The sequence below is a fragment of the Hyaena hyaena genome, unplaced genomic scaffold (assembly GCF_003009895.1).
Source record: "Hyaena hyaena isolate Hyena2069 unplaced genomic scaffold, ASM300989v1 scaffold_109, whole genome shotgun sequence".
NCBI classification, from domain to species: Eukaryota; Metazoa; Chordata; class Mammalia; order Carnivora; family Hyaenidae; genus Hyaena; species Hyaena hyaena.
Genome location: NW_024080740.1, coordinates 3,667,166 through 3,693,928, shown reverse-complemented (window position 1 = coordinate 3,693,928; position 26,763 = coordinate 3,667,166). Strand labels below are relative to the sequence as shown.

General features: G+C 40.4%; 1 protein-coding gene across 7 annotated transcripts; it reads left to right on the top strand.

The window, feature by feature from the left end:
• Positions 1-9: 9 nt before the first annotated feature.
• Positions 10-25,288, top strand: GNGT1 (G protein subunit gamma transducin 1). Of its 7 annotated transcripts, none has more exons than XM_039236255.1 (4): positions 10-240; positions 20,054-20,248; positions 20,854-20,959; positions 25,011-25,288. In XM_039236255.1, exons 3-4 carry the CDS (start codon positions 20,864-20,866, stop codon positions 25,137-25,139), a joined length of 225 nt encoding a protein of 74 aa, XP_039092186.1. In that variant the 5' UTR covers positions 10-240; positions 20,054-20,248; positions 20,854-20,863; the 3' UTR covers positions 25,140-25,288. The 7 variants fall into 7 exon arrangements, with proteins under 7 accessions (XP_039092186.1, XP_039092184.1, XP_039092181.1 ...); XM_039236253.1 differs by having other exon boundaries at positions 11-240; positions 20,857-20,959; XM_039236254.1 differs by lacking the exon at positions 10-240 and adding an exon at positions 16,939-17,080 and having other exon boundaries at positions 20,857-20,959.
• The last annotated feature ends 1,475 nt before the right edge of the window (positions 25,289-26,763 follow it).

Here is a 26,763-nt window from a genome sequence, read left to right as displayed (position 1 = left end):
TGACCCGCCGCCGCCAACAGGGCACAGGAAAGTGTGCGGGGGAGAGGAATTCCCCACCAGGTTGAAGCTGCCTCTCCCAAACTTTCTCTCCGGGCCTGGCGGGGGTGGCCAGATGGGGGCTTTGTGTCAGTGATGGGAAGTCGGCAAGCTAGAGGGAAATGACCTGGGGGTTGGATTGCACAAGGTTCCAACTTGCAGCATCCCCCTGAAGCCTGAACCCATGTTCTGAAAGCTCGAAATGTAAGTATTGCAAGGGCAGAGAGAAAGTGTGAAATTCTTTGGGCTGAGGGGAGCCTGGCTCTCCTTGCCATAGATTCCTTAATTGGATTAGAAATTTGGCCGTGTGTATTTATTCGCATTTATACGGATGTGTACATTTCAATCAAGCTCTAATCCCCATTTAATAAAAGACTCCTAATAGCTCTTAAATGTACAGCACTATTCCAAATCAAGAATTTGAACATTTACAGCACCCCAGAACATTCTCTCATGCCCTTTCCCAGTCCTTCCAGTCGCAGGCGGGGGCAACCACTTTTGACCTTCAGAGGTCCGTTTTGCCTGTTCTTGAATCGCATGCAAATGGAATCCTAAAGCATGTGCTTTATAAAGTTTTGTACTTCTTTTTCTCCACTATTGGTTTTATGATACACCACATTACTGATAGTTCATTCCTTTTAAATGCTGAGTCCAACATATGAATATATGACAGATGTCCCCTTCCTGGACATTTGTCTTGTTTCTACTTTGGGACTGTTATGAACAAAGCTGCGTTGTGTGCACACACAGCTTTTATTACGCTTGGGCAAAATATTTATAAATGTTAAAAACTGCCACTTTTCCAAAAACGATTACACCACGTTATACCCCACCCACCATGAGCCACGTGTAAGTATTGTAGCTATGTTTTTTAAGACGGAACATCAAACTCCAAAGAGAAGTGGGCTTAGGGGATCACAGATCAGCCCCTTCCTGCACATTTCCTAATTGTCAGTGCATCTTTATTAGAGTTCACCACGCCTTTGACATGCTAGCCCAAGTCTAACCTTTTATTTATACAAAACAAATTATCTACACTCAGTTTTCACATAAAACATTAAAGATATTTTTGGAGACCATTTTAATGGGTTCTCTTGATGAATGTGTCTTCCCCTCCTTTTTCCTCTTGTTGTATTTAATATTTTCAAGGGAATAATTATTCCGGGCTTTTCCTGAAGGTCTGGAAGGAGTTTACAGGACTCTTCCAAGTTTCTGAGAAACACTATGCTCACAGTTAGTTACCAGTCTGGGGCATTTTGAACACTATATCCCTTGTGCCAGTTTACAGTTATCCTGATATCATGGCATAGAATCATATTCTTAAGAAAACTAGCCTCATCTGGAAATATTCAGTGTTACGGATGCTGTCAGATTACCACACATCTATGATTAAGACTGACAGTCCAGGATATGAAGATAAATGTTTAACAACCAGGTCTCAGAAGGGAGAAAACCGGGGTGGGAGAGCAGTGTTTCTGGTTTGTATAGTTTACTCTACTCCCATTATGCTCCCATTATGGCCAATTTCAGGCTACCAGAGTTGGAAATAAATAGGTACAATCAGCACACCAGAGCCAGTGTGAAGTAGCTCTAGCATACCAGCTGGTTTGGGAAAGACATATTCATAGGAGAACCAGATTAGACCCTCCCAGTAACTCTCAAATGTTAACAGGAGAGGGAAATTTTGCCAAACATCCAGTATCACATTCAGGAGAAAATTCAAATTTATCTATTTTCATTCTTCTGAATATGATTACATATATCTCACACGTGGACTAAAATATATCAAAGGACTGATTCAAAGTTATCATTCAGCATTGACTATTGTCATGCCTGCTCTTTGTTCTCAGGTGCTAGTACTTTTTGATCATCTTTTGCTTCATCTAAAAGGAGGAATGTTTTGAATTAGGGCAGATTATTTTGGCAAATTGCACGATGCAATGGTATTCCTTGCTCCTTCAGACAAGTCACATAAACTCTCTGAGCCTCAGTTTCCTTATCTGTAAAATGGGTTTAATGACGATTCTTGTCCACACATGTGTTATGAGGATTAAAGGGCAAGTGCCTGGGCACTCAAAGAGATGTACTTCAGCTTCTCACACACAGGCCCAGAATCCAGCCAGATTACCCATGTCCTGATTCCCATTGAGAACCTTGGCACAAAACTTTAAGATGGAGTATCAACCATAATCAAGAAACAATGACATGAGCAGACAGACAGGAATACAATCAGAAAACTGGCCTTGAGGACTGAAACCTGTGACATCGTTCCCACCAGCTCTCCTCTTGGCTGAGCTCAGAGTCCACCCCTCTGCCTGGAAAAGTGTCACACAATCAGACATCTATCCATGATGGTTTCTTCTGGAGAAAAGGGCCTCAGGGCTCTTTCAGCCAGAGCAGTGGACTTAGTCCTACTAAGTACTCAGGCTATGTGACAGGCACACAGAGGGGAAGGGGAAAGGGCCAAAACCAGGCTTTTCACCCCTCTGTGGTTTGGAGTCTCTGGACACAGGTCAAAATTCGAGTTCAGAGGTATTTTAGAAATGTTTATTTTCTACCTTTATTCTGTGTGCTATTAGGGTACATCTTTTTTTTTTTTTTTAAGTTTATTTATTTTGAGAGAGAGAAAGAGAGAGCATGAGCAGTGGAGGGGCAGGGGGAGAGGGAGAGAAAGAATCCCAAGCAGGCTTCATGCTATCAGTAAGGGCCTACTCAGGGTAGGGCTCAATCTCACAAACCATGAGATCATGACCTGAGCCGCAATCAAGAGTCTGATGCTTAACTGACTGAGCCACCCAGGTCCCCCATAGGGTGCCTCTTTAACACCCCTGTGAACGCTGAGCAGAGACAGGAAGGAGAATTGAACAAGTGAGGACAGTTAGAAGTTTGAGATTGTCAGGCCAGGTTATCAGGGAGGAAATTACTCCTCTTAATTGCAAAACACTTGAGTATTTTTATATCCATGAAGAAGGTATCTTCCAATATAAGGGGAATATAAATTTCCTTGACTACTTTAAATTACTGAATTTATACTCAGGACCATGTGGAAGGGCCATGTGACTACTACAGTCAGCCTCTGTAGGGATGTCATAGTACTTCTATATCTTTAAACCAGTATCTAGGCCAAAGGTTGCCACATAGCAAAGGAAAAGAATTCCTTTATCCAAAGTCAACAGGAAGTGCAAGGCTGGAGGGATCTGGGAAGAACAGTCACCCAGATTGATTTGTCATTATTATACCAAGTAATAGTTTTAGTGGCTGTGGCTAAAAATAGAGGTCCAAAACAGTTTGGAGTTCTGTAAAATAAGGCATGGAGTTCTTATAATTTGAATGCTATTCCACTATCTTCACTTTGCAAAATTATAAATTGAGACCCGGAGAGAGAAAAGGGCGGGTCATGTTTACTTATGTTGGTTGTTGGCAGAGCAGAGACTAGAACCCAAGTTCTAGACACACAGCCCTGTATTCTTTCTCACATTCCCGTACCTGGGCTCTTTCTACTGAAGAAGGCCTTGGAGGAAAGCGCTGAGTACCAGAATTAAAGCCCACAGAAGCTGCAGTGACTCCAGGAGCGCCTGTGCGTGTGTCAGACCCTTGCTTCTGTTCTTTCTCACCACTGCCCCACGCCCGACCCCTTAAAAAAATGGATACGAAGTTGATTTGGAACACATTAGCTCCTGGAACTACCAAGCCTTAAGTATGATGTTCTCTCTTCTGAGAGTCACACATGTTTGGACAGTCGTCATGATGTATGACGTTACGGAAAGGATTGAGGCAGATGGTCCTCCTCTCTGTCAGACACCTTAGAGAGAGGCGGCATGGCTAGCTCATGAATGCATGGGGAGAATTGAGCCCAGTGATTTGGGGGATATATATTATATAACATAGTCACTTAAGGAATTACATTGATAACTCCTTAGTAAACACAATTTTTGCTGCCTATTAGCTTAAGCCCTGAAAAAATAAAATCCGAAATGAATCCAGCTGGCTCTCACAAGAAGTTTACACATTTGATAAGAAAGGCAGTTAATCTTTTCTGAGATTAGGGATCACGAGGATTTTGTTAAAGTTTAGGCAACTTCTTCACCAACAAGGCATTTTTCTAGCTAGTTGGGCCATTGAAGAAATATTTACTCTAGTGTGCCCTCTGTCAGACATAGAGTGCATCTGTGAGTCTTCTGTAATAAGATGGAGATTTCTCTATGCCTAATTTTATTATTCTTGTGCTCCTTAGGGAGAACGAGATAATAGAGTATTTAATGTGTCTTGTACCATGCTAATTTTTTCACTCAACTATTTTAAAAATAAGCAGAATGGATATGTAATATGTGCCAAGCCTGGGTTTGTCATTTGGGACACAAAGACAAACACATTAGGGATCTCATAGCATAATAGAGTAGACAGATGAACATTACATAACCAAATTGCAATATAGTGTTTTTGGTACAATATCAAAGTATGTACTAGGTTTTATGGGATCATAGAGGAGGAAATAAAATTTTAGCAAGAGCTCAATTCAAAATAATAGCCAGTCCATATAAATATATCTAACATTGTATCTTCTATGCCTGTTATTTATAGAGACTCATTCCTTCAACAGCTGTTTTTTTTTTTTTTTTTTTTTTTTGGTTGGTTTTTAAAGATGCTGTGGCTCTAGCAAAGCGTTGCCTTCTTCTGCAGGAGGGTAGAATCTCAGAACCCCCCTTTCTATTGTACCTAGATGTATGTTCCCTCAGCTATCATGTCTTACCTAGGAGGCAGACCATATTTTCTCTTGCTCACGTTGCTACATATTATGTAGGGCATCTAGAAGGTTGGAACAAATTTGGGACTATTTTATCCAAGATGTTGCTGGCACAGTACAGTCTCATCATCAATTCTAGCCTGGGCTACCAATCCATTAGACAGTGGCATGTCAGGAAGTGGGGAAGACAGGGAAAATTGTCCCTAACTCCTGAATATCATGTGGGAACCTCAATAACAATAATAATGAACATGATGTTTATTGAGAGTATGCATTGTATTTTGCATATATTAGCTCATTAAATCTCCCACAGTAACCACTGAGGGAAATGCTTTATTCTCCCCACTCTGCAAACGAGCACTGAAATTTCAGGTGAATATGTGTCTCGGCCAAAGCTATGCAGCTAGCTCAGGCAGTTTGAATCCCCATCCCCTGGTTTCACTCACTGTACACACTTCTTTTTCTTGCACGGTAGTGGGGACCTATGTCAGGCATATCATATATAACACGTGCTCATGACCTTAGTTCAGTACCTGAACAACTTTATCTCAGATTTCCTTTTTTACTCAAACATAAAGTTTATAATTGAGAACAAATAGATCACTACAATTTAAATACATTGCTCTAATGCTCCAAGAGAAACATCTGCTAAAGTTAGTAATCAGATTAGAGGATTGAGAGAGTTAATCACTAAAGTCCTTATTTTCAGGGTTATATTTAGCAGAAAGTAATGGACCTTGACCTTTCAAGTATAAAGACACTCTTTCTTACTATAATATTGTAATTTCTATACTCTACCCCAAATCTCATGTTAGTTACACATTACTTACTAAAGTGCCATTAAACCCTTCAAACGTTCATTTGTTCTAGTTTTGTGCAGAAAAGCTTTTGTATCTTGAATCACACAGGAAGGACATCCTGCCATTTGGGGGCGGGGGTAGGTGATAGTTACAGTTTGAAAGGGCAGTACATCTCCTAAGACTCTCACTAATTTTTTTTTTCTCTCTTAACTATTAGCCAAATAAAATAGTGAGTCAAACTAAAAAGTCTGAAAGGGCAGTACATCTCCTAAGACTCTCACTAATTTTTTTTTTCTCTCTTAACTATTAGCCAAATAAAATAGTGAGTCAAACTAAAAAGTCTATTTTATAAGGCATTTGAGTAGAGTAGCATGGACTAGGTATACTGAAGGAGCCAGAGAAGTGTGAATTGTTCCTACAGGTCAATGATATCTCCAGCATTCTCTGTCTTCCTGCCTCTTACAGTAGAAATCATGCCCTGGTCCAATCAGACACCAGCCCCTTAGCTACTGCTCTGGGTCCTTTCCCCTTTTGCCTTCTCAAGGACTTGACTCCTGTCACTTTTCTGTAACAACAGTGTTTACAATAGTTTCCATTCTGAGTGCTCCATCCCAAATCGTTTTCATCCCAAACTTAAAGTTCATCTTTGACTCTCTATCCTGTCGGAGGCCGGCTCTGGCAGGTCCAGGGGTCCCTGAAGGATGGATGGTGTCGGTGAAAGAGAGTGAGAGAGCCCCGAGATCCTTTCTGACCACCAGGCAGGCATCTCCGTCCTGTCGGTTTTGGTGTCTTTATTTATAGGTCAAATGTTAACATGGCATCAGGAAATGGAATTTTTACAATGGATAGCTCTTTGTGATAAGGTGTTTTTGGAAAATGTACAGAAACAGGTTTTACAGAAGTCTTCTTGCAGAACTGCCCCAATTATCGTGAGGTTGAGTAATTAAGAAAATAACAAGGTGTTCACATTTTAATAACACTAAGATTAAGTCAGAGGTTTGTAGATCCTCTTATCCATCCTCATCACAGCTGCCAGGGTAAGGGAAGGTGTTTGTGCAATGTAGGCCTTAGGGAAGGGGCTGCTATACACCATCAGTTAGCAAAGGCGTATGTACTAACTTATCTTCTGCTCTTATCTGTTCCTTCTCTCTAAGTTAGGCTCTTTGTCTCCGGGCAAGACTTGATTTTCTGGTTGTATTCTTTATGGCACCGGAGAGCCAACCATACCTTTAAAGAGTTTAGCTCATTTCCAATACACAGACTAGCCTCTTCGAGGACATTTACCTTTGTGTCTAGTTTTATGATTTCTTGACTAGCTAGGGCATGAGAGACATTTTTGGCTAGTTGATTTACATGTTGAGCTGTATGAACATCCAGGACTAACGCAACGGTAGAAACAGAATTGTACATGTGAAGGTCAATCTTTTGTGAGTAAGGGTCATTAGCCTGTTCATAGCTCAAGGGAAAGTATGGAGGGAAACAGGACCTGCTGGAGACACGATGTCTGTTCCCATAATCAAAAGAAGAAGTTCCCACAATAAGTTCCTTCACAAGGTGCAATCATCATTCCAGGGCCGGAATAAGGGGACAAGTCACTCCCCATATTGATCAAGAAGGTACCTTGGGGGTTGGTGCTCAAGCAGAAATAATTGAGTGGGGGTGGATATCGGTCATCATCTGATTGGCAAGAGACCGTGCAAACTTGCTTTAACCTCACCAGGAGTTTTCTCGACTAGTGGGCTCAGAATGGCTCCCAACATCTCCCCCTTTCTTATTTTTCAAAAGAAAGGTGTGTAGCTCAACGTTTACCCTGAGAAAGCTTCGATTAGTTATTTTAAAGAAACAGGGAACAAGGCACAAAATGAGCACCAACACTCCAGCCACCATGCCAACATTTGTCAGGAGTGAATTTAGTTCCTGAACACTAAAGAAATTTTGTAGCCCTTGTAGAAATGAGGTTGCAACCTGTGAAGGAGAGACAAAGGTAGAGGATGCATTAATAGCCTGAATCTGTTCATGGAGGGTTTGGTCATCAATGCTAAAATTAGAATGATTCCAAATACCAAGTAGGTGATTTTGGATATTCTTCCAAGTGTGAACGGTATCATTATGTTGGAGAGGAGTAACACAGATCCAGTTATACTCCTTGTGACATCAAAGAGCCAAACGAGATTTTAGAAAACTTAATTCATTTCCAATAAACAGTACTGCCTCTTCTAAGGCATTAACCTTAGTGTCCAATTTCCTGTCAATTATTTCTTGAGTGGCCAATGCAGAAGAGACATTTCTAGTTAATTGGTCAATATGTTGAGTTGTGTGTACCTCCTGGACAAGGGAGACAGTGGAAGCAGCCACAGACCCTATGATGGCGATCAGTGCACTAATGCCCAATATTAGAGCTCCAATGAATCGCCTTGGGCATGAGAGCGGAATTAACCTCCTGTACACCCTGTAACTCATAATCATCATACCAAGGAAGGGTTAGTTTAATAGAATCTCCCATGAGCCCCGCTCTTACAAATGGTGTCTAGATTAGAGTCAATTAATACCAATAGAACATAAGAGGAAGGTGAGTGTAAACAAGAACTTTTTGCTATTTCCCCAGCTTTCTGGGCAGGGAGTAAGGAGAGTTTATCTTATCAGACAGGTGATTCCTCAAGCTTCTGCCATGTGTAGACCAGCCAGCTTCCCGGGTGTGGCTGGAGCAGGGCTGGAGATCTCAGGGGCCAGTGTCCTTTCGAGGGTCAGTTTAAGCTGGTTGATTGGATCTGGAACACCTCGCCAGGTTGAGGTTTCTTCTGAGTTGGCCTACTTAACTCCAGAGTGATGGGTCCATGGGGCAATGCCTGAAACTTTAAGAGCTGAATCCTTTGGTTATATATCTGTGAAGTACACCTCTATGTTTTCAAAAGGGGTGACCTTCATCCTTTGAATAAGCAATCAAAGATCTGATAAAGATGAAACCGAAAACTTTTGGTTTTCTTGGCAGACAAAGGAGAAAACCTTTGTTTACATTGTCTTATCAAGAGCAGATTTACAATCCAAGAAAACTTTGTCTTTTGAACAGAGAGAAGAGCAGTTTTAACCTTATACTAGTGTACTTTTAAACTTCCATTCATCTCAACCTTAGTCTATCCTGAGCATATGTAAAATTCTTTTTAAAAGATTTTCCTTCATGAACCTTCTACAATTTTCCTTTGCTTTTAACCTTTGTCCCAAAGCCATTTCTCTCTAAACAATCAGTCTCATTTAGGACAAAATTACTTTCTTACATATCTCTCATTTTCCTATATACAGGGTTGCTTTCCTTATTTTCCATCAGTCTTAAGTACACTTAGCAGAATTTTAACTCTTAGGAAACCTTAGTCTCGAATTGAGGACTTAGCAACCAACTGAGAGGTGTTTATGCAAGAATTTTCTAATGGTAAATTCACGAACCAAGTAAGCACAAACCATGTTTTCCAATGGGTCCAAATAGCCTTACTTTCTCTGCAATAGGAAGTTAAAAAACCCAAACCTATGTTCAGTAATCAAGACCTAGATTTCGGTGGAAGTGCATTTTGCTCCTTGGCCTAGAGGGCGGAAGGAGGAGCCAATGTGCCCGAGGCACTGAGGGTGGCACAGGAACCAGTTATGTAGACCACACCCAAGTTGGTGCAGAAACAGGAGGGGGAAGGGAAGGCAGAACAGGCACGGTGACAGCAGGAGGCAGATAAAGAGAATTCCCAGTTTTAAATTTTGTCAGCTCAGACAGAGGAACAGAATTCAGGTTTCTGTTGTTGTTGTTGTTGTTGTTGTTGTTGTTGTTGTTGTTGTTAGGCAGTCCATGTCCCTCTGGAGAAGATCAGGAATTTCCCTGAAACAAAAGGAGTTTCGTCAGCTGCTTGGGAGCATTCCTTAAAGTCCCCGTCCCGTCCCGAGGTAGACTAACCACAATTGGCTCCAATTATAGCTCTTGACTTGGGAAATGAATGAGTGAGAAACCTTCACATCTACTAGGCAGAGGAACAGAGAGAGTTAACATCCTCTTCAGTCTGATTTTATCTCAGTCAGAATCGAACCCGGCAAGCAAGCCAGACTGAGTCGCACATTCACACTCACATACACACCAGAGGCTATTACACTCCCTCTCACAGAACTCCTACAGATGAGACTAAAAACAATGACAATGACAACAGGACAAAACAGGTACAGAAGTGGACCTAAGACATGTTTACAGGTTACAGAAGTGGCCACACTGACGTCTCGGTGCCCCCGGGGTGGGAAGTAGCTGCGTCCAGCCTTCCACTTAATCCCCCAGACAAAAGCACATGTGCGTTCAGAATTCAGATGGTAGATTGACTTACCTCCGGAGGTTTAGAAAGGTGACTCCCACAGATTAACTGGGGCCGTTTTGGGGGCGACAGGAAAGACAAGACTGTTTCCCCGGATCCCAGGACATCTTCAGAAGCCGGGGAGGGTGCAGGCGAATGAGACAGGAATTTGGAGGTCCGAGGTCTCCATAATCTCTCTGAAACCTCCAAAATATTATGCTGAGATACACAGAGACCAACCGAGACCTCAGAAGCCGAATTAAGGGAGTCTTTATTATTGGCCAGGACCACACGGAGTGAACACAGAACGCTAAGTGTGCAGCCCGTAATCTACTTGTGTTAAAGGTTGTCATGAGCCTGTCTAACTGGTTTAAGGGCCTGGTCAACAAACTTCACAATTATCTGCTATCTATCCAGGACAGCTATAGGGGATGGGAGCCCTGGTTGAAGAGAGCCCATAGTTTCCATAGTAACATTTATGGCCCTCAGATCTTGCAACATTCTCCATTTTCCAGATTTTTTCCCCAGTAACAAAAACGGGAGTATTCCATGGACTATTGGAGGCTCGATATACCCTTCCATAAGCTTTTGTTCTATAAGTTGTCTTGCTGCTGCTATTTTCTCAGAAGTTAAGGGCCATTGTTCTACCCAAACAGGAGCATCTGACTTCCAGATTACTGGGTCAGCAGAAACAGGAACAATGGCCCCTTCTACAAGTGTGGCTAGCCAATCCTTTTTTTGAGTTTTATATTTACGGGGGAGTTATCATACCCTGTTGTGTCTGGTCCAGCCTTTTGTTGGGATGAAGCTGCATTTGTAACATCTGATTAGTGACCTTGTCATCTGGGGTGTAAAGTAACATTCCCATTTGGGGTAAAATGTCTCGTCCCCATAAAGAAAAAGGGATGGAAGGAATAACATAAAGACAAAAAGTTCCTGAATTGTTTTCCTCATCGACCATTTTAGAATTTGAGAGCTTTTTGCCACATTAGAAGCCTGTCCTATACCCACAAGAGTAGCAGGAGCATTCTGAGTTGGCCAAGCTGAAGGCCAATCTTTTCCTGCAATGCAGGAGACATCTGCTCTGGTGTCTAGAAGTCCTTGAATAGGAATTCCCTGAACCTGCAATACTTTAGTGGGCCTAGAGGCTTCAATCTCCTGTATCCAAAAGGCCATATCACTAGAGCCAAAGCCTCCTTCTCCTCTGGGGGCATCAGTGACATCCTTTCCTATGTGATAATAAGGCAATAATAGTAACTGGGCAATTTTCTGATCCTTAAAAATTTGCTTGGTGGAAGAAGGAGGAGAGACCAGCACCTTGATCTCTCCCTGATAATCAGCATCAACCACCCCAGGGATTATAGTGATCCCCTGACGGGAGATGGAGCTCCGTCCCAATATTAGTCCGACTACCCCAGGGGGCAGGGGCCCCTTTACACCAGTGGGAATAGTTATAGGAGGTGAATCAGGGGTTAGTATTGTGCTGGTGGTAGAACGGAGGTCCAATCCTGCGCCGCCTGGGGTTGCTCTATAGAGCTCAGAGACTGACTGGAATTGGCGAACGGATGGAGAGGGCTGAGGGGTTTTGCCCCAATTAGTGTCGGGACCTGGGGCTGGCCCCTCAATCCGTTCCCCTGGTCCTGAGATTTTTGGAGATTGGTTCCCAGTGGCTGGCCATTTTTGTGAAATTTCGATTTACAATCTTTGGCCCAGTGAAAGCCCTTTTGACACCTAGGGCATATAGTCCTGGGCTTGTTGTTATTGTTTATCACCTGAGGAACAGGTGCAGTTGGCAGAGAGGTATTTGCCTTTTTTGTGGGGCAGTCCCTACTGAAATGTCCCATTTGCCCACAAGAATAGCAATTTAACCTTGAGGAAGGTTTTTCGCTCTTAGTACCTCCTGACTGCCCTAAGGACCTGACATTTTGAGGGTATGTTTCTCCCTTTAAAGCTGCTGCCATGGCCACGCCCTGGATAAAGGCAGGACTTAACATCTGCGCTTGTTTGACATATTCGGTTAAGGTGCCTGTTTTTCTTATGGGTCATAATAAAGATTGGCAGGTAGAAGAGGCGTTTTCAAATGCTAGTTGTTTAATGAGAATGTCTGCTGCCTCATCATTAGTTATCACTCTTCTAACAGCTTGTATGAGTCTAGATACAAAATCCTCATAGCTTTCATCCAATCGTTGTCGGATTTCTCCCAAGGTAGCTGCCCTGCCTGTTGCAATTGGCAAAGCTCTCCATGTGTTATAGGCACAATCAGTGACCTGCTGTAAGGTGTTTTTGTTAAGATACATTTGAGCTTGAGCAGTGTCAAAATCACCCTCGCCTAGAAGTTTATCGAGGGTAATGTCTCTCCTATTCATCCTTTTATTTATTGCTACTCTTTTCCTAGCGAGGTCATCATATTCCGCTTTCCATAGCAGATACTGGCCTCCTGACAGACAGGCTTTTGCAACCTGAATCCAGTCATAAGGTGTCATCGAGCGGGACACTAGGGCCTCTAGCAATGTGAGTGTATAGGGAGCAAGTGGCCCATATTCAGTGCAGGCAGTTTTTAGTTCCTTAATAATCTTATAGGGAAGAGGTTCCCAAGAAGGGTCCTCATCAAATTCTCCCCCAAGAGCAACGGGGAAGCAGCGAACAAAATCTGTATCTCCCTCTTTTTCTGCCTCTCTAACGGTGGCTCTGAGCCCTACTCCTTTTGAAGGTGGCGTGGGAGGAAGTGGCCCAGATGGAGGGAAAGTCCCTGTAGTCTGAACAGGGAAAGCCCAATTGTTTGATGTTAAATTTGAAACTTTTGTAGTGGTGGACTCGGGGACAGTGCCTGAGTCCACCTTATTATCATTTTGGGGGGCACTGGGCTTAAAGACTCCCGAAGTATCTTTTGAGGGGTCTAACGTCCCCTTTATAATGGTCAATAGAGAAAGAATTTCGACCGGGATTTTTTGAGGACGTTGTCTAATTTCGTCCCCAACTTTATTCCAGATATTTATATTAACAGTTCCTTCCTTGGGGAACCAGGGGCACAGTTTTTGAACAAAATGTAAAAATCGAGCAATTTGTCGAAAGGTACCTTTACCCCTTTTTTTTTGTAAGCAGACTCCGTATCACATCTATAAAGAGTCTCTTTTCCTTAGACTCTTTATGGCTCATAGCTTCTCAAAAACAGTTCTTTGCTTATCCACCAACTAACCCTACTTATCTTATGCAGGGGGGTCCGCGGCACCCTACGGTGGAATCCTAACCGTCCCGACTAATGCAATGAAAACGACATAATTTAAAGAGATTACCTTCAGGTCCGCTGTTCAGGCACCACTTGTCGGAGGCCGCGCCGGCTCCGACAGGTCCAGGGGTCCCTGAAGGATGGATGGTGTCGGTGAGAGAGAGAGAGTGAGAGAGCCCCGAGATCCTTTCTGACCACCAGGCAGGCATCTCCGTCCTGTCGGTTTTGGTGTCTTTATTTATAGGTCAAATGTTAACATGGCATCAGGAAATGGAATTTTTACAATGGATAGCTCTTTGTGATAAGGTGTTTTTGGAAAATGTACAGAAACAGGTTTTACAGAAGTCTTCTTGCAGAACTGCCCCAATTATCGTGAGGTTGAGTAATTAAGAAAATAACAAGGTGTTCACATTTTAATAACACTAAGATTAAGTCATAGGTTTGTAGATCCTCTTATCCATCCTCATCACAGCTGCCAGGGTAAGGGAAGGTGTTTGTGCAATGTAGGCCTTAGGGAAGGGGCTGCTATACACCATCGGTTAGCAAAGGCGTATGTACTAACTTATCTTCTGCTCTTATCTGTTCCTTCTCTCTAAGTTAGGCTCTTTGTCTCCGGGCAAGACTTGATTTTCTGGTTGTATTCTTTATGGCACCGGAGAGCCAACCATACCTTTAAAGAGTTTAGCTCATTTCCAATACACAGACTAGCCTCTTCGAGGACATTTACCTTTGTGTCTAGTTTTATGATTTCTTGACTAGCTAGGGCATGAGAGACATTTTTGGCTAGTTGATTTACATGTTGAGCTGTATGAACATCCAGGACTAACGCAACGGTAGAAACAGAATTGTACATGTGAAAGTCAATCTTTTGTGAGTAAGGGTCATTAGCCTGTTCATAGCTCAAGGGAAAGTATGGAGGGAAACAGGACCTGCTGGAGACACGATGTCTGTTCCCATAATCAAAAGAAGAAGTTCCCACAATAAGTTCCTTCACAAGGTGCAATCATCATTCCAGGGCCGGAATAAGGGGACAAGTCACTCCCCATATTGATCAAGAAGGTACCTTGGGGGTTGGTGCTCAAGCAGAAATAATTGAGTGGGGGTGGATATCGGTCATCATCTGATTGGCAAGAGACCGTGCAAACTTGCTTTAACCTCACCAGGAGTTTTCTCGACTAGTGGGCTCAGAATGGCTCCCAACATCTCCCCCTTTCTTATTTTTCAAAAGAAAGGTGTGTAGCTCAACGTTTACCCTGAGAAAGCTTCGATTAGTTATTTTAAGAAATAACTACTTATTATGTTAGAGCCTTATTTCACTGCTCCATTTTCCAGCAAAACGTACTAGAAATGTTTTCTTCACTATCTGCTTCACCTCCTTATCTCCCTTTTTTTCCACATTGCACTCCAATTAAACTTCCATATCTGGAAGAAGAACAGGAAGTACTCCTGTCAAGGGCACCTCATTATGTTTCCACATCTTACTGGACCTCTCAATTCAAATGACAACCAAAGCAGCTGCCTCTGAGGTCACCAAGGACCACATTTATGTTTTGTCTCAACAATATTTTACAGTTTCAAACTTTTCAAAGTATTTCATGCTTTTCTCTTAGTTTTTATGACACTTCATTCTTCTGGTATTCCCCTATTTAATGGACTCTTCCTTCTCAATCTGTCCTTCTCCTCTGCTTGCCCAGTGAAGGTCAGGGTGACTCCAAGCTCAACCTTGAGAACTCTTGTCTTTCTGTACTTTTTTCTTATATGATTTCAAGTGTATATACATACTTATCTATACATACACGTATACATATATTTGCGTATAGTCTTGATCTCACTTCTGAATTCTAAACACTTATATCTACTTAATGTCTGTACTTGGATGTCTATTATATGTCTCAAATATTATATGTCTTAAATTGAAGCCTTGGTTGTATATACCCTGACCTTCTTTCTTTCTGTCAATGACACTTCTGTGTAGACTTTCAGGCCCCAAACTGTGAAGTCACTCTTGACATGTCCCATCTCTTCATCACCCAATCCATAGATAGTCCTGTCAATTCTACCTCCAACTCACATTTTTAATCTGCCCATATATTTTTATATCCATGGCCGCTAATATAGTTCAGATCTATTTGTTCTTAAGGGACCGTTGTGTCAAATTCTTACATAAACTCCCAGTTTCCACTTTTGTTCCCCACTCAGCTCCACACAGCAGAGTATTTTTAACACAGCATACCATGTCACAATACCTCCCTTAAAAATAAAATCAGAACCCCTCATTAGCTTCTCACTTTATTTATTCTCTGTGTGATCTGGCTGCCGTCGCCCTTATTGACCTCACCCCTCACTCTCCATCAAATCTCCCTTGAGTGTATATTCAACTTACACTGTGTTCTCTACTCTCCCACTGCAACAAATTTGTTTCTACCTCAGGTCCTTTGCATGAGCTCTTCCTCCTGCCTAGCCCTTCTCCTTGCATGAAATGCTCATCTCCTGATCGTTACTGGCTCCTTCTTGACAGTCTTGGTCCCACTGGCACTACCTCTAATCAGTCTATATGATGTTGCTTCATATCCCAGTCACTCTTTATCATAAACTATAGCCTTTGTCATCTGGTACCACAATGTTTATTTGTTTTGTTTTACTTGTCTGTTCCTCTCACTGTTATCTAAGCTCTGCAACAGCAGGGAACTTACCTGTTGCATTCACCATTACATCTCATTGCTAAGAGCAAGACTTGGAAAGTAGGATCTTATAAATGTCTGTGAAATAAACAAATTACTTATTATACCTCCCCTAGCACTTATCACAATCTAATATATGGTACATTTTATCTTGTTTATCATCTTTCTCCCTCATTAGAATGTACATTCCTCATGGGCAATGTTTTTTATATTTTTCTCTGCTCTACACTCAAGCATCTAGAATAGTGTCTGGCACATAATAGCACTCAGTAAATATTTGCTGAATGAATGAATAAAACGTTAGCTATTTGTATAGGTCCAAATGTCAGGACAAAAAAGAATAGTACAAGGTAAGAAAATTTATAGCCATATGATTACAAATTTATTGTACATAATAGAGTGGATTTGTTTCTGAAAAAGTGTCAGACTGATGTTTATAAATCAAAATATTTAAAGCGTGCTAGCAAGATTTCTATTTCAAAGAACGTGCGATTGGTCCTCTGTATAAAATGGGGGACTTATAAAAATAATTTCAGTCATTTCTCCTAATATATCCTTATAAGTTAAATATTTTATTTATTTTTGAGAGAGAGAGAGAGTGTGTGTGTGTGCGCGTGTGTGTGCATGCGTGCAAACGTGTGTGCAGGAACAGGAACAGGGCAGAGAGAGAGAGAGAGAGAGAGAGAGAGAGAGAGAGACTCTCAAGCAGGCTCTGCACTGTCAGTACAGAGCCAGATGTGGGGCTCAAACTTACGAACTGTGAGATCATAACCTGAGCCGAAGCCTGAGAGTAGGACGCTTAACTGACTTAGCCACCCAGGCTCCCTATAAGTAAAATATTTTGTCAAATTCCCTTATTTCAAAATATGCTTATCTATAATACGTAAAAACAAGCAGAAAACAGGTAGCTTTTGAAATTTATACTAGCCCATGTTAATTCTGGAATAAAGTAGCAAGAAACCTAAAGGAAATGCTAAACACATTAGTGAGACACTTAAGTTACTCTACATAGATTTATCTTCCCTACATCCCTCACCCACACCCACAAAACCAGGGAAGATCATGAACAACCTAGCATATTTTCAAAAGGCCCTGGAGGGGGCAGTATTGCCCCCACTGAGAACCACAGCTCTATTGATGGAGCACAACTCTGAGATACTTCCTCCCTCTTCTATTCCCTTTGTCGTTTTGGACCTCATCTCCTCTGACTGTAGTACAGGATGGAAGAAGAAGTAGAGAAGTAAGAAGAAGAAGTAAAAAGGCAAATATCTTCTACTAGGGTATGTTTCTCCCCTGAGTTAGCCGCAAATTGCTACCTTAGCTTGTCGCTTTGTGTCTTCTGTCCTTCCCTTTTATATTCTGGAGGAGGTGGGGTGAGTAATAGGTGAGCTTGATAGTAGGGCCAGTTACAAGATCTTAGGACTTTCCATAGACAGGTGACCCAACTTCAAAGCTTTGAATATGAGTGGCCCAGGTATGGAGGGAGGGGGTAGATATGGCAGGGTGAGCTTACTGCCCTTTGTTTTCAATTTTGTGCTTTCTTTCTGTGTAATTTTAGGGTATGAAAAACAAATCTATTCTTTTACACTAATCGGGAAAAGAGTAACAAAGTGCGCTGAAAACCAAAAACAAAAACAAAGATAAGTATGCTGGAGTTGAAAATACCCCAGACCAGTAAACAAACACTTGTGCTATAACCCCAGCTCTATTGCCATGGATTGTATGATTTGGGGCACTTCAGTTCTCTGGACCACATTTGCTTCATCTGTAAAATGGGAGAAGGGATGATTAGATGTTGCTGTATCTGAATTCTTTTAAACCCTTCAGTGCAACTCTGAGCCTTTGGACTACACACAGGCAATATACACTGCCCTTCTCTGTGTGTCTGGGTGTCCTTGAGGGAGGTTAGAGTTTTGATCCTTGCTCTTTGAGTTTTCTCATGCAAGTCCTATGGCATCAAATTTTGCAAGCATACTCACATTTTCTTAGATTTACCTCTACCAAAGCAAATGTGTTTTACCTTAAATATTATTAAAATTGGGGTGCCTGGGTGGCTCAGTCTGTTGGGTGGCTGACTTCTGCTCAAGTCATGATCTCACAGTTCATAGGTTTGAGCCCCATGTCGGCTCTGTGCTGACAGCTCGGAGCTTGGAGCCTCCTTCAGATTCTGTGTCTTCCTCTCTCTCTGCCCTTCCCCTGCTCGTGCTCTGTCTCTCTCTCTCAAAAATAAAGAAATGTGAAAAAAAATTAAAAGAATATTATTAAAATGGTGAATCACAGCAGTTTAGAGTTGGGAGATCATTTGTTAATAAAGTTAGATACTTTACATGTTTCTATGTGTCTAGGTGAATATTTACGATGTAGGTTGCAAGTGACTTTTTCAACTCTTCATGATTCCCTTTTATATATTGAACAATGCAGGAGAAAGGACGTAAAAGTTATGAAAGATATGAATACTCTTCTAAAGCTCCTTATAACCCATTGTGCCTTAGATTTTTTAGAAGCAGAGCCCAAGGCAGAGATCTTTGTCCAAGTGACTTATCAAGGGTGAGCTCTCAGGAAAAGCCTCTGAAGGAGGGCAGAAAGCATGAATGAGTCAGAAGTTAAGCAAAGTTGTAGTTTCAGAGTCTAGCTGATCCTGATGCAATGGGGGCTCTGGAAGGTTCTCAATCATAAGGTTGTTCAGCCCAGAGGCAAGTAGTCTGAGCTATTAGAACCTCACTTTAGCCAGCCATGTGCTACAGGGGCCAGCTGAAAGTATAGTCTCCCAGACATCAGCTGAAGTGATTTCCATCATCCAAGAACAAACTTATGCAGAAGGCTTGCCCTTGGCAGTCAACACCTGCAGGTGTTGGGGAGATGAATATCCCATCCTGGAAAGAGGAATCTAGGCAGGGCACCAACGGTATCTGCTATGCATGATATTAAATGAATGAAATCATGTCCACATGATATCCTTTAAAAGCACTTATAAAGCTACCTATCAGCAAATGACATGTAAGGTAAGCACAGTTTGAAAATCTGGAAGTACAGGAGGTATAGTGTACTAACCAGCTAACATGTACTGAACACTAGCTCCGTACTACATACTCTTTGTAGTCTTTAGTCCTTTCAAGAAATCTACAATGTAGGTAATAATATTGTTCCTATTTCCTGAGAAACTGAGGCACAGAGAGTTAAGTAACATGATCAGGACCACACACATATCAAGAGCCAATGAGTGATTATTTCATTGGCAAAAATACTGTAGGGATTCTCTAGAACAGAGAAAATGAAGTTCTAAACCCTGTTCCAAATCAAAACCTCTTAGATTGGGCTTATATTTTAAGGAGCCCTAAAGTGAATTTTTTTATGCACTGTGTCACAGCCATTGCCAAATGGAATTAGTTTTCCAAAATGGAGAAAAGTTGTGCAAAGGCCAGTGTCAACAGCTAAAAATGAACAGCAGAGGTAGATACACTTTTGAATGGTTATAGATAGTCTGAATGTATTGAGAAGGAAGGGGAGAATAAACTTGAGCATGGGCTCTTGAATACTAAGCAGTAATTACATAGGAAGGAATAAACTTTTTGTTGTCATATTGTTTCTTAAAATAAGAACAGAATAGCAAAAGTAAAAAGTATGGGAAACATTGACTTGGGTACTGATAGAATGTTCTTTTCTATATTTGTGCTGGGACTTGTTCCTAAAAACACGCTAAAATGTCTGTTTCCAGATGCCTGCGTGAGTCCATCAGTTAAGCATTGGACTCTTCGTTTTGGCTCAAGTCATGATCTCATGGTTTCATGAGTTTGAGCTCCTCATTGGGCTCTGAGCTGACAGTATGGAGCCTGCCTGGGAGTCTCCTCTCTCTCTATCTGCTCCTCCCCCACTCACATGGTTTCTCTCAGAAAAAAAAAAAAAAAGAAAAAGAAAAAAAAACAACTTAAAAAAATAAATAAAATGCCAATTTTCCAGAGAAGAACAGTCTTTTATAAGACTGAGAAGGGAAATGATATTCCCTGAAAGGTTTTAGAAATGATAACACTGTATAAGCACAAAGAAGTAAGTTAATTTCTGATAAATTATTAGCAGAATTTTTTTATGTAGATGTACAATGTTCGCTAAAATAGCAGGTGACCTGAATATGTCCACGTTCATAAACCTATATGTCATTATAAAAATTGGGCCAGGGAGACAAAGAAGAAAAAGAGAGGACCAAAAAAGGTGAGATTTTAAGTGATGCCACTTGGCTACAATGAAATATTTTCCAGACCGTTGCGTACGGGTACCACCATCTTCCCCCTTGCCCACTGATCTAATCAATGAGAAGAGATTGCTGAGAGTGCAGAAGACCCTTCTTCTGTGATGTGCATCCTCAATAGATCAGACCCACTATGCGACCTTTAACCTGCTACATCTGCTCAGCATTGCTATCAATGCATTGTGACAGTTACACACACTTCCAGGTATTGTTTAGCGTAACATGCTAGTTTGTTTTTGATTAATAAAATTGTTTGCTGTGTTTCTGCTCTATTGGTTCATAGTTCAATCTATTATTTATAAAGACCTCATAATAACAGTTTCTGTATGGTTCTCTGTTAATACCAGATTAAGCACTCTAGCGATTTAGGGGATTAATGGGCAGTCCTCAAAATGACCTCAAACTAATTTAAATGGCATTAATCATAGGGTGGAGGGCTTTGGTGTTGGAGATGAAGGTTGGAAACCCAAATTTTTAAATTGTGTCAAAAAACAGGGAAAAAGAGAGGCTCTGAGTGTTTAAGATCACAGAAGATTAAACTGACCTCTCCCCACAAGCTTACGAGCAGGTGTTTAGAATCCAATGCTTGGTTTAATCATATTAGTGAAGATTATAAAGGAGCTTTAAAATTGCAAGGCCAGCATGCAGTGCTAGAATTGTTCAGAGAGCGTTCGTAAGAAATCCATTATCACAGAAAACTAAAACAAAGGAAGAGTTCACTTAGTAAGTGAAGAGCGGAGGGAAGGGTTGGCTAACATTGGCTGGACTCAAGGCTGGCAGTTCAGGTGTACAAACTGTCTATTTTTTCAACAGGCAAAAGATGCCAGTCATCAATATTGAGGACCTAACAGAAAAGGACAAATTGAAGATGGAAGTCGACCAGCTCAAGAAAGAAGTAACGCTGGAAAGAATGCTGGTAAACTGCTGCTTTCTTTGGAATTTTATTTTAAGCTGTAGATATGGCATTACTACCACCAGGTCAGAAACCGTTGCAGGGGAGCAAAATTTTCTATCCCAAAATATGTTCCTTTGGCATTAGTATTATTTTAGGCTGATTATTTTTAAGAAACAGGAGATAGTAGAGAAGCTCTGGAAACGAAGTACAAGTTGCCCCTTTGTAAGAGACGTTTACAGTTATAAGAGATGTCTCCGTTTGTAAGGGTGTCTTGTGTGTAGCAGGAAGAGAAGGCATTTAGAGATTTAGGATTTAGAGGAGACTCTAAATTACTAGAAACTCTTATCAGTAGAGAAGGCAAGAACTTAAATTCACTTGATTTAAGTGGGTTTTTGATGACTGGTTTTCCTCACGAAACCTCCCGTGACTGGCTTTTCCCCCACATCCCCCCGACATCTTTTGTCTTCAGCTGGAGATGGTATTTAAAGGGGTGTCTTAGGTCATTTTGGTGAGGTTATTTGGTTCTTCTGGGCCTCTCCCATGTATACAGGAGGTACACATTATTAAATTTCTGTGTGTTTTTCTCCTGTTAATCTGCCTTTTTTATTACAGGGGTGTCTCAGCCAAGAACCTAAAAGAACAGAGGGGAAATTATTTGTCCTCTCTCATATCGTTTACTGGAGAAGCTCAATGTAGTTAAAAATAAGCTGTTCAGGTAAAAAAATCATCAGAGATTAAGAAAGTTAGTAATCATAATTATCTCTTGACTAGACTGTAAATCAAAGATTTGGCAAACTATTTTTCATGGGCCAAATCCAGTCCTTAGCCCATTTTTGTATGACCACTAAGCTAAAAAATGTTTTTCTACATTTTTATGGAGTTTTTTTAAAAATGAAGGAAAGAAAGAAAGAGGAAGAAAGAATGAAAATGAGACAGAGACCATATTTTAGCTAAGAAGTAAAGTGAAGCAATGCATACAAGCATTTTATTTTTACTTTTCTAAATTGATAAGATTTTCTTTTTGTTTAATACAGTAGTTTGATGTTTAAATACTTTTAGCCAAGACCTCATCCCTTCCAGCACTGTCATGGCTAGTAATGAAGAAGTACATTCTATTCCTTCTTTGCAAACAAAAATGAGTTCAAGCATAAGAACTCACTCGTTCCTCCTAAAAACATCTGACAGATCTTGGAAATGGTTCCCAAGAGTTCTCTGCTGTTAAAAGGGCCAGAAATGACAAAGGAATAGAAGTTTCCTCCGAACAAACAGTGACCGAAGCTTGGAAGATGTAGTTATGTATTTTAGATATCTTCATTTTAGGAAAGTAAGTAGAACAAACACTCCTGCATGAGTAATAAGAGTATATTTTATATTTTTTCAAAAATTTATTTTATCAAGCCAGCGCAACAAAAAGGGAGGGGAGTAGTTTGCATTATCTTTGTACTTTGGTCAAAATTCTTACTCCCAACAAAGATTGAAATTTTGGGTTTTTTCCCCTTTGTAATTGTCTCAAACTCCCCTGTTGCCCTTTCCATACTAGCAAGATGTATTTTGTTGTTAAAATAATTAACGTTATAAACAGCACAAAAAGTTTGTAGCTCACAACAAAAAAGTTAAAATCTTTATAATTTAGGGAAAAAAAAACTTTTGGCATAAAGGGAAGTGTTTTTTTTTTCTTACCTGAAACATCCAAAAGCTGTTTGATTATTTATATCCTCAGGATTGTTGTTTTGAAGGCAATTTGGTTGTATTCATGTTTATCATTCACTTGTGGCAAGCCCACCTGGGAATTTTTTTTTTTGGGGGGGTAATATCACATACATCCCACCATCTGTCAAGTTTGGGGGTTCCTTTTCCCTACTACTCAACATCTCCTCACTCTTGGAAGTCACACTAATTTAATACCAGACTGCTAAAACTACACACACACACACACACACACACACACACACACACACACACACAAATTTCAGGTCCTGACCCGACAGTTCTGATACAGGATGACATAGCATCTGTATAGTAGGGTCCAGTGGATAGATACTGGGACCACAACCCTAACTCAGAATCTGGCTCCTCAACTTTCTTTCTGTGGAACCTTCTCACCTGAGATATTTTCTGTAAAATGGGAATAGTAACAAAATCTAATTCAGAGGGCAATTGGGGGAATAAATGGGATAATATATATAAAGCTCTGAGAACAATACCTAGGACATAGCAAGTGCTTTCTACTATTATTACTACTTTTTCAATTATTATTGATGTCTGAGACCTAGACTGACTCATAATATACCTCAACCTATTTTGCTTTCTTGTCATAGTAAGACAACTACTTGCATCCCGTTTATAGAGCGGACAGATTTGCAGTGATTATATGTCAATGCAGTGGGCAAAGACTAAAGATAATCTTTGTGGTAATAGCTGAAAATAGCTGCCATTTGATTATCTGTTATATGCTGGGAACTTAATACAATTAGTGCTGTTGTTCCTATTTCATAGTGCAGTTACTAAACCTTAGATGAACTCTCCTAACTAAGCACCTATAGCGGTTAAGTGAGTAGAACCAAAATTCAAACCTGGAGTGGCCTGAATCAAGTGTTCATGCCTTCCATGACGCCATGTAATCCTATATTAAACTATCTATACTTACAACAAGCCCACTGAAATACATTTTGAACAACACACTCAGATGAGATTTGAGGGTAATTTATGGCTCCATATAGCCCCAGATCCCAGTGAGGCATTGTCAAAACCAGCCCCTCACTGACCCCAGAATTAGGACAGCAATTAAACCTCTATTCCTGACCCCTGATTGGGGCCCAAAAAGCTGGCGCTTGAAGAAGTGTTAAAAAAAAAAAAAAAAAAAAAAGAGGGGAAATCTAAATCTTCGTTTTGAGAAGGAAAAAAATATGAATCTAAATTACTGCATATTTTAAAATTGTATATAAACTCCAGCTGAAGGAGCCACTTGACCAAGGCCTTGCCCCAGTTAGGAATGATGTTTTCTAATCTGTACGTAATGAGTTTTCAGAGTTATAAAGTAATCTTAAGTCTCATATCTAATGTTGCTGGAAATTTACATATAAAAATAGCATAAGTATTTTACTAAAAAACACAATAGCTAGATAGCTTATGGAATGGCCACCTAATGGGCTGCTGGAAATGAAGTAGTTTCATGTTAATTTCATGAATGGTGTATTAAGTGAAAGGAAACAAGTTGAAAGTTAAAAGGAAAGAATAATTTGATCCTGTATATGCATGTATATACACACACATACAATTATATTTATATATGTTATAGAACATTGACTCTTTCTAAAAAGTATGTAAAATGTTACATGGATCATTCAGGCTCTGGCTGAGTCCATTAAAGTACTAAAGCCTGATTTTTCATGAACTTGTTACTATTATAGTACAGATGAGGGAAGAGGGAAGATCAATCTCATTAAAAAAAAAAAAACCTCTCAGTTCAACAAATACTTATTTATGGAGCGCCAACTATAAATGCAGTCTGTGCTCTAGATGCCTGGGATACACGTGAACAAATCAGACAAAGGTCCCTGACCCTTTGGAGCTCACCTTCTAATGTACTGTCATGATCAATCATTATAAATGAGCTTAAAATAAAATTACACATGTCTACTTCTGAGAATCCAGCAGTGGTGATAAGCCTGGAATTATTCATTCGCTTCCACCTTTACAAGTCACATTTTTAGAATGAGGAAAAGGATGTAATCAGTGCTCACTCTGGTGAGTAACACTGTTGGCTTTTGTTGCCAGCTGTTCTGATCAGTGAATCCTGTCTCCTTTAGAGAAGTTGGAGGCAGTGTCTACTGAGAGTGTGATCAGCTGATGTGTGATCAGCTGGAGTGTGATCACATGGTTATCCTTGGCTTGAAGATATCCAGGAGGTCAGGAAGGAAAGTAGCCACTCCTTCTTCTCTCCTAGAAAGTACATATACATTGGCAGAAAGCAGAGCCACATTTAAAAGAATACAAAAATTATAATCATTCTTGGATTCTGAAGCATTCTGTATTGACCCGAATGTGTCATTTCTTTCTCCTTTCCTTTAAGGTCTCCAAATGTTGTGAAGAAGTAAGGGATTATGTTGAAGAAAGATCTGGTGAAGATCCACTAGTAAAGGGTATCCCAGAGGACAAAAACCCCTTCAAGGAACTCAAAGGAGGCTGTGTGATTTCCTAAGGAAAAAAAAAAAAAAATCCTTGGAATATCTTGAGCTTTAATTGACAGTACTAATTTTCGGTCACATATAAGAATTCTATTAAGCATGTACGTAAACCTTTAAATTTATAAATATAAACTTTTAATAAAAATTGGGACGTGATAATGCATAAATCTGTTTTTCTTAAGGTATTTAGCATAGAATTTAACATATAATTGGCAGTGAATATTGATTGATCCCTTTCTTTAGCAGCAACTAGTGTTTCATGAGGCACCTGGGTGGCTCAGTTGGTTAAGTGACCAACTTCCCCTCAAATCATGATCTTGCAGTGCAGTTCCTGAGTTCAAGCACCACGTCGAGCTCTGTGCTGACAGCTCAGAGCCTGGAGCCTGCTTAGGACTCTGTGTCTTTCTCTTTCCCCTTTCTCTTTCCCCTTCCCCCACCTCCATTCTTGTTCTCTCTCCCTTTCTCTCAAAAATAAACATTCAAAAATTTTTTAAAAAATCAATAACTACTGTTTCATGAATGAGTCTATATTATTCTGGCTTCCAGCATATAGTTAATGTTTTATGTTTCTTAACTTTCAACAGTCCTAATAATTCCACCAGGAAATCACATGGTCAGCACTATATTTTTTCCAACCCCTTTCTCTTGCTTATAGAATTAGGATGTCTATTCTTTTGATTCACAGAGGATCGATGTTGACAGAATGTGTGCTATATTTTTGTTGTGTATGTTTTGTTTTCTGTTTTCCTTGCTGTCTCAACCCCTAGTCAGCAGTGATGGTTTTAATATAACCTCTTCCTATATTCATACCATTTTTACTTGTTACCATGATGTGACTTTTTACGAGAATACCAAATGGATTAAGAGTCAGTCTGTGGTCATGGAGCACAGTGGATTTAACCAGTGGATTCAATCAGTGCCAGAGTAAAGGTTATTAGAAGCCAGAGAGTTCTGGCTCTGGCGCTTTACTGCCTAAGTGACTTTGGATAAATTACTTAATCTTTCTAAATCTCAGTTTCTTCTACTGTAGGATAGGAATAATGGTTCTATCCTCTTTTAGTTAGGGCTTAAATATTACACTAGAATGATTACGGCAATTAGCATAACACCTGGTACACGGTAAGACCCAGTAAGTGTTAACTAGTATTGATAACACTAGTATTATATCTAGAAAGGAACTAGATACATATCTAGAATCCTTTAAGATAATGCTTTTCCCTCCCATCTCTAAGAAGATTCTCACCAGTATAGTTCTTTTTCCTATAGCACTGTTAAGAGCAAAATGGTAGAAAAGTAGCTATCTTCTGCATCATCTTCCTAATCAGTTTCCTCCTGCCATCTTACTGAGTTGACATAAGCCAAATTTCACTACCTTTGTGCTAATGACTAAAATAATTTGCCTCTGCTTTTATAACAAATGATAAGTGTTAATTACCCCAACTTGGAAACTACTTTTACTGTTAGTGTTTCCTTATGCTATCTCACATGTACTGTGTTAGTTTTGGATATATTAGTGATCAAAATCAGTGTTTTATTTTATTTATTTACTTAGAGACAGAGAGAGAGAGAGAGAGAGAGTGAGCATGAGCACGGGAGAACGGCAGGGGAAGAGAAAGAGAGAATCTTAAGCAGGATCTA

Excerpts from the sequence above, each read along its gene's own strand:
- GNGT1 (XM_039236250.1), top strand. Across the intron at positions 20,960-25,010 it reads TAACGCTGGAAAGAATGCTG|GTCTCCAAATGTTGTGAAGA; the intron begins GTAAACTGCTGC and ends CTTTCCTTTAAG.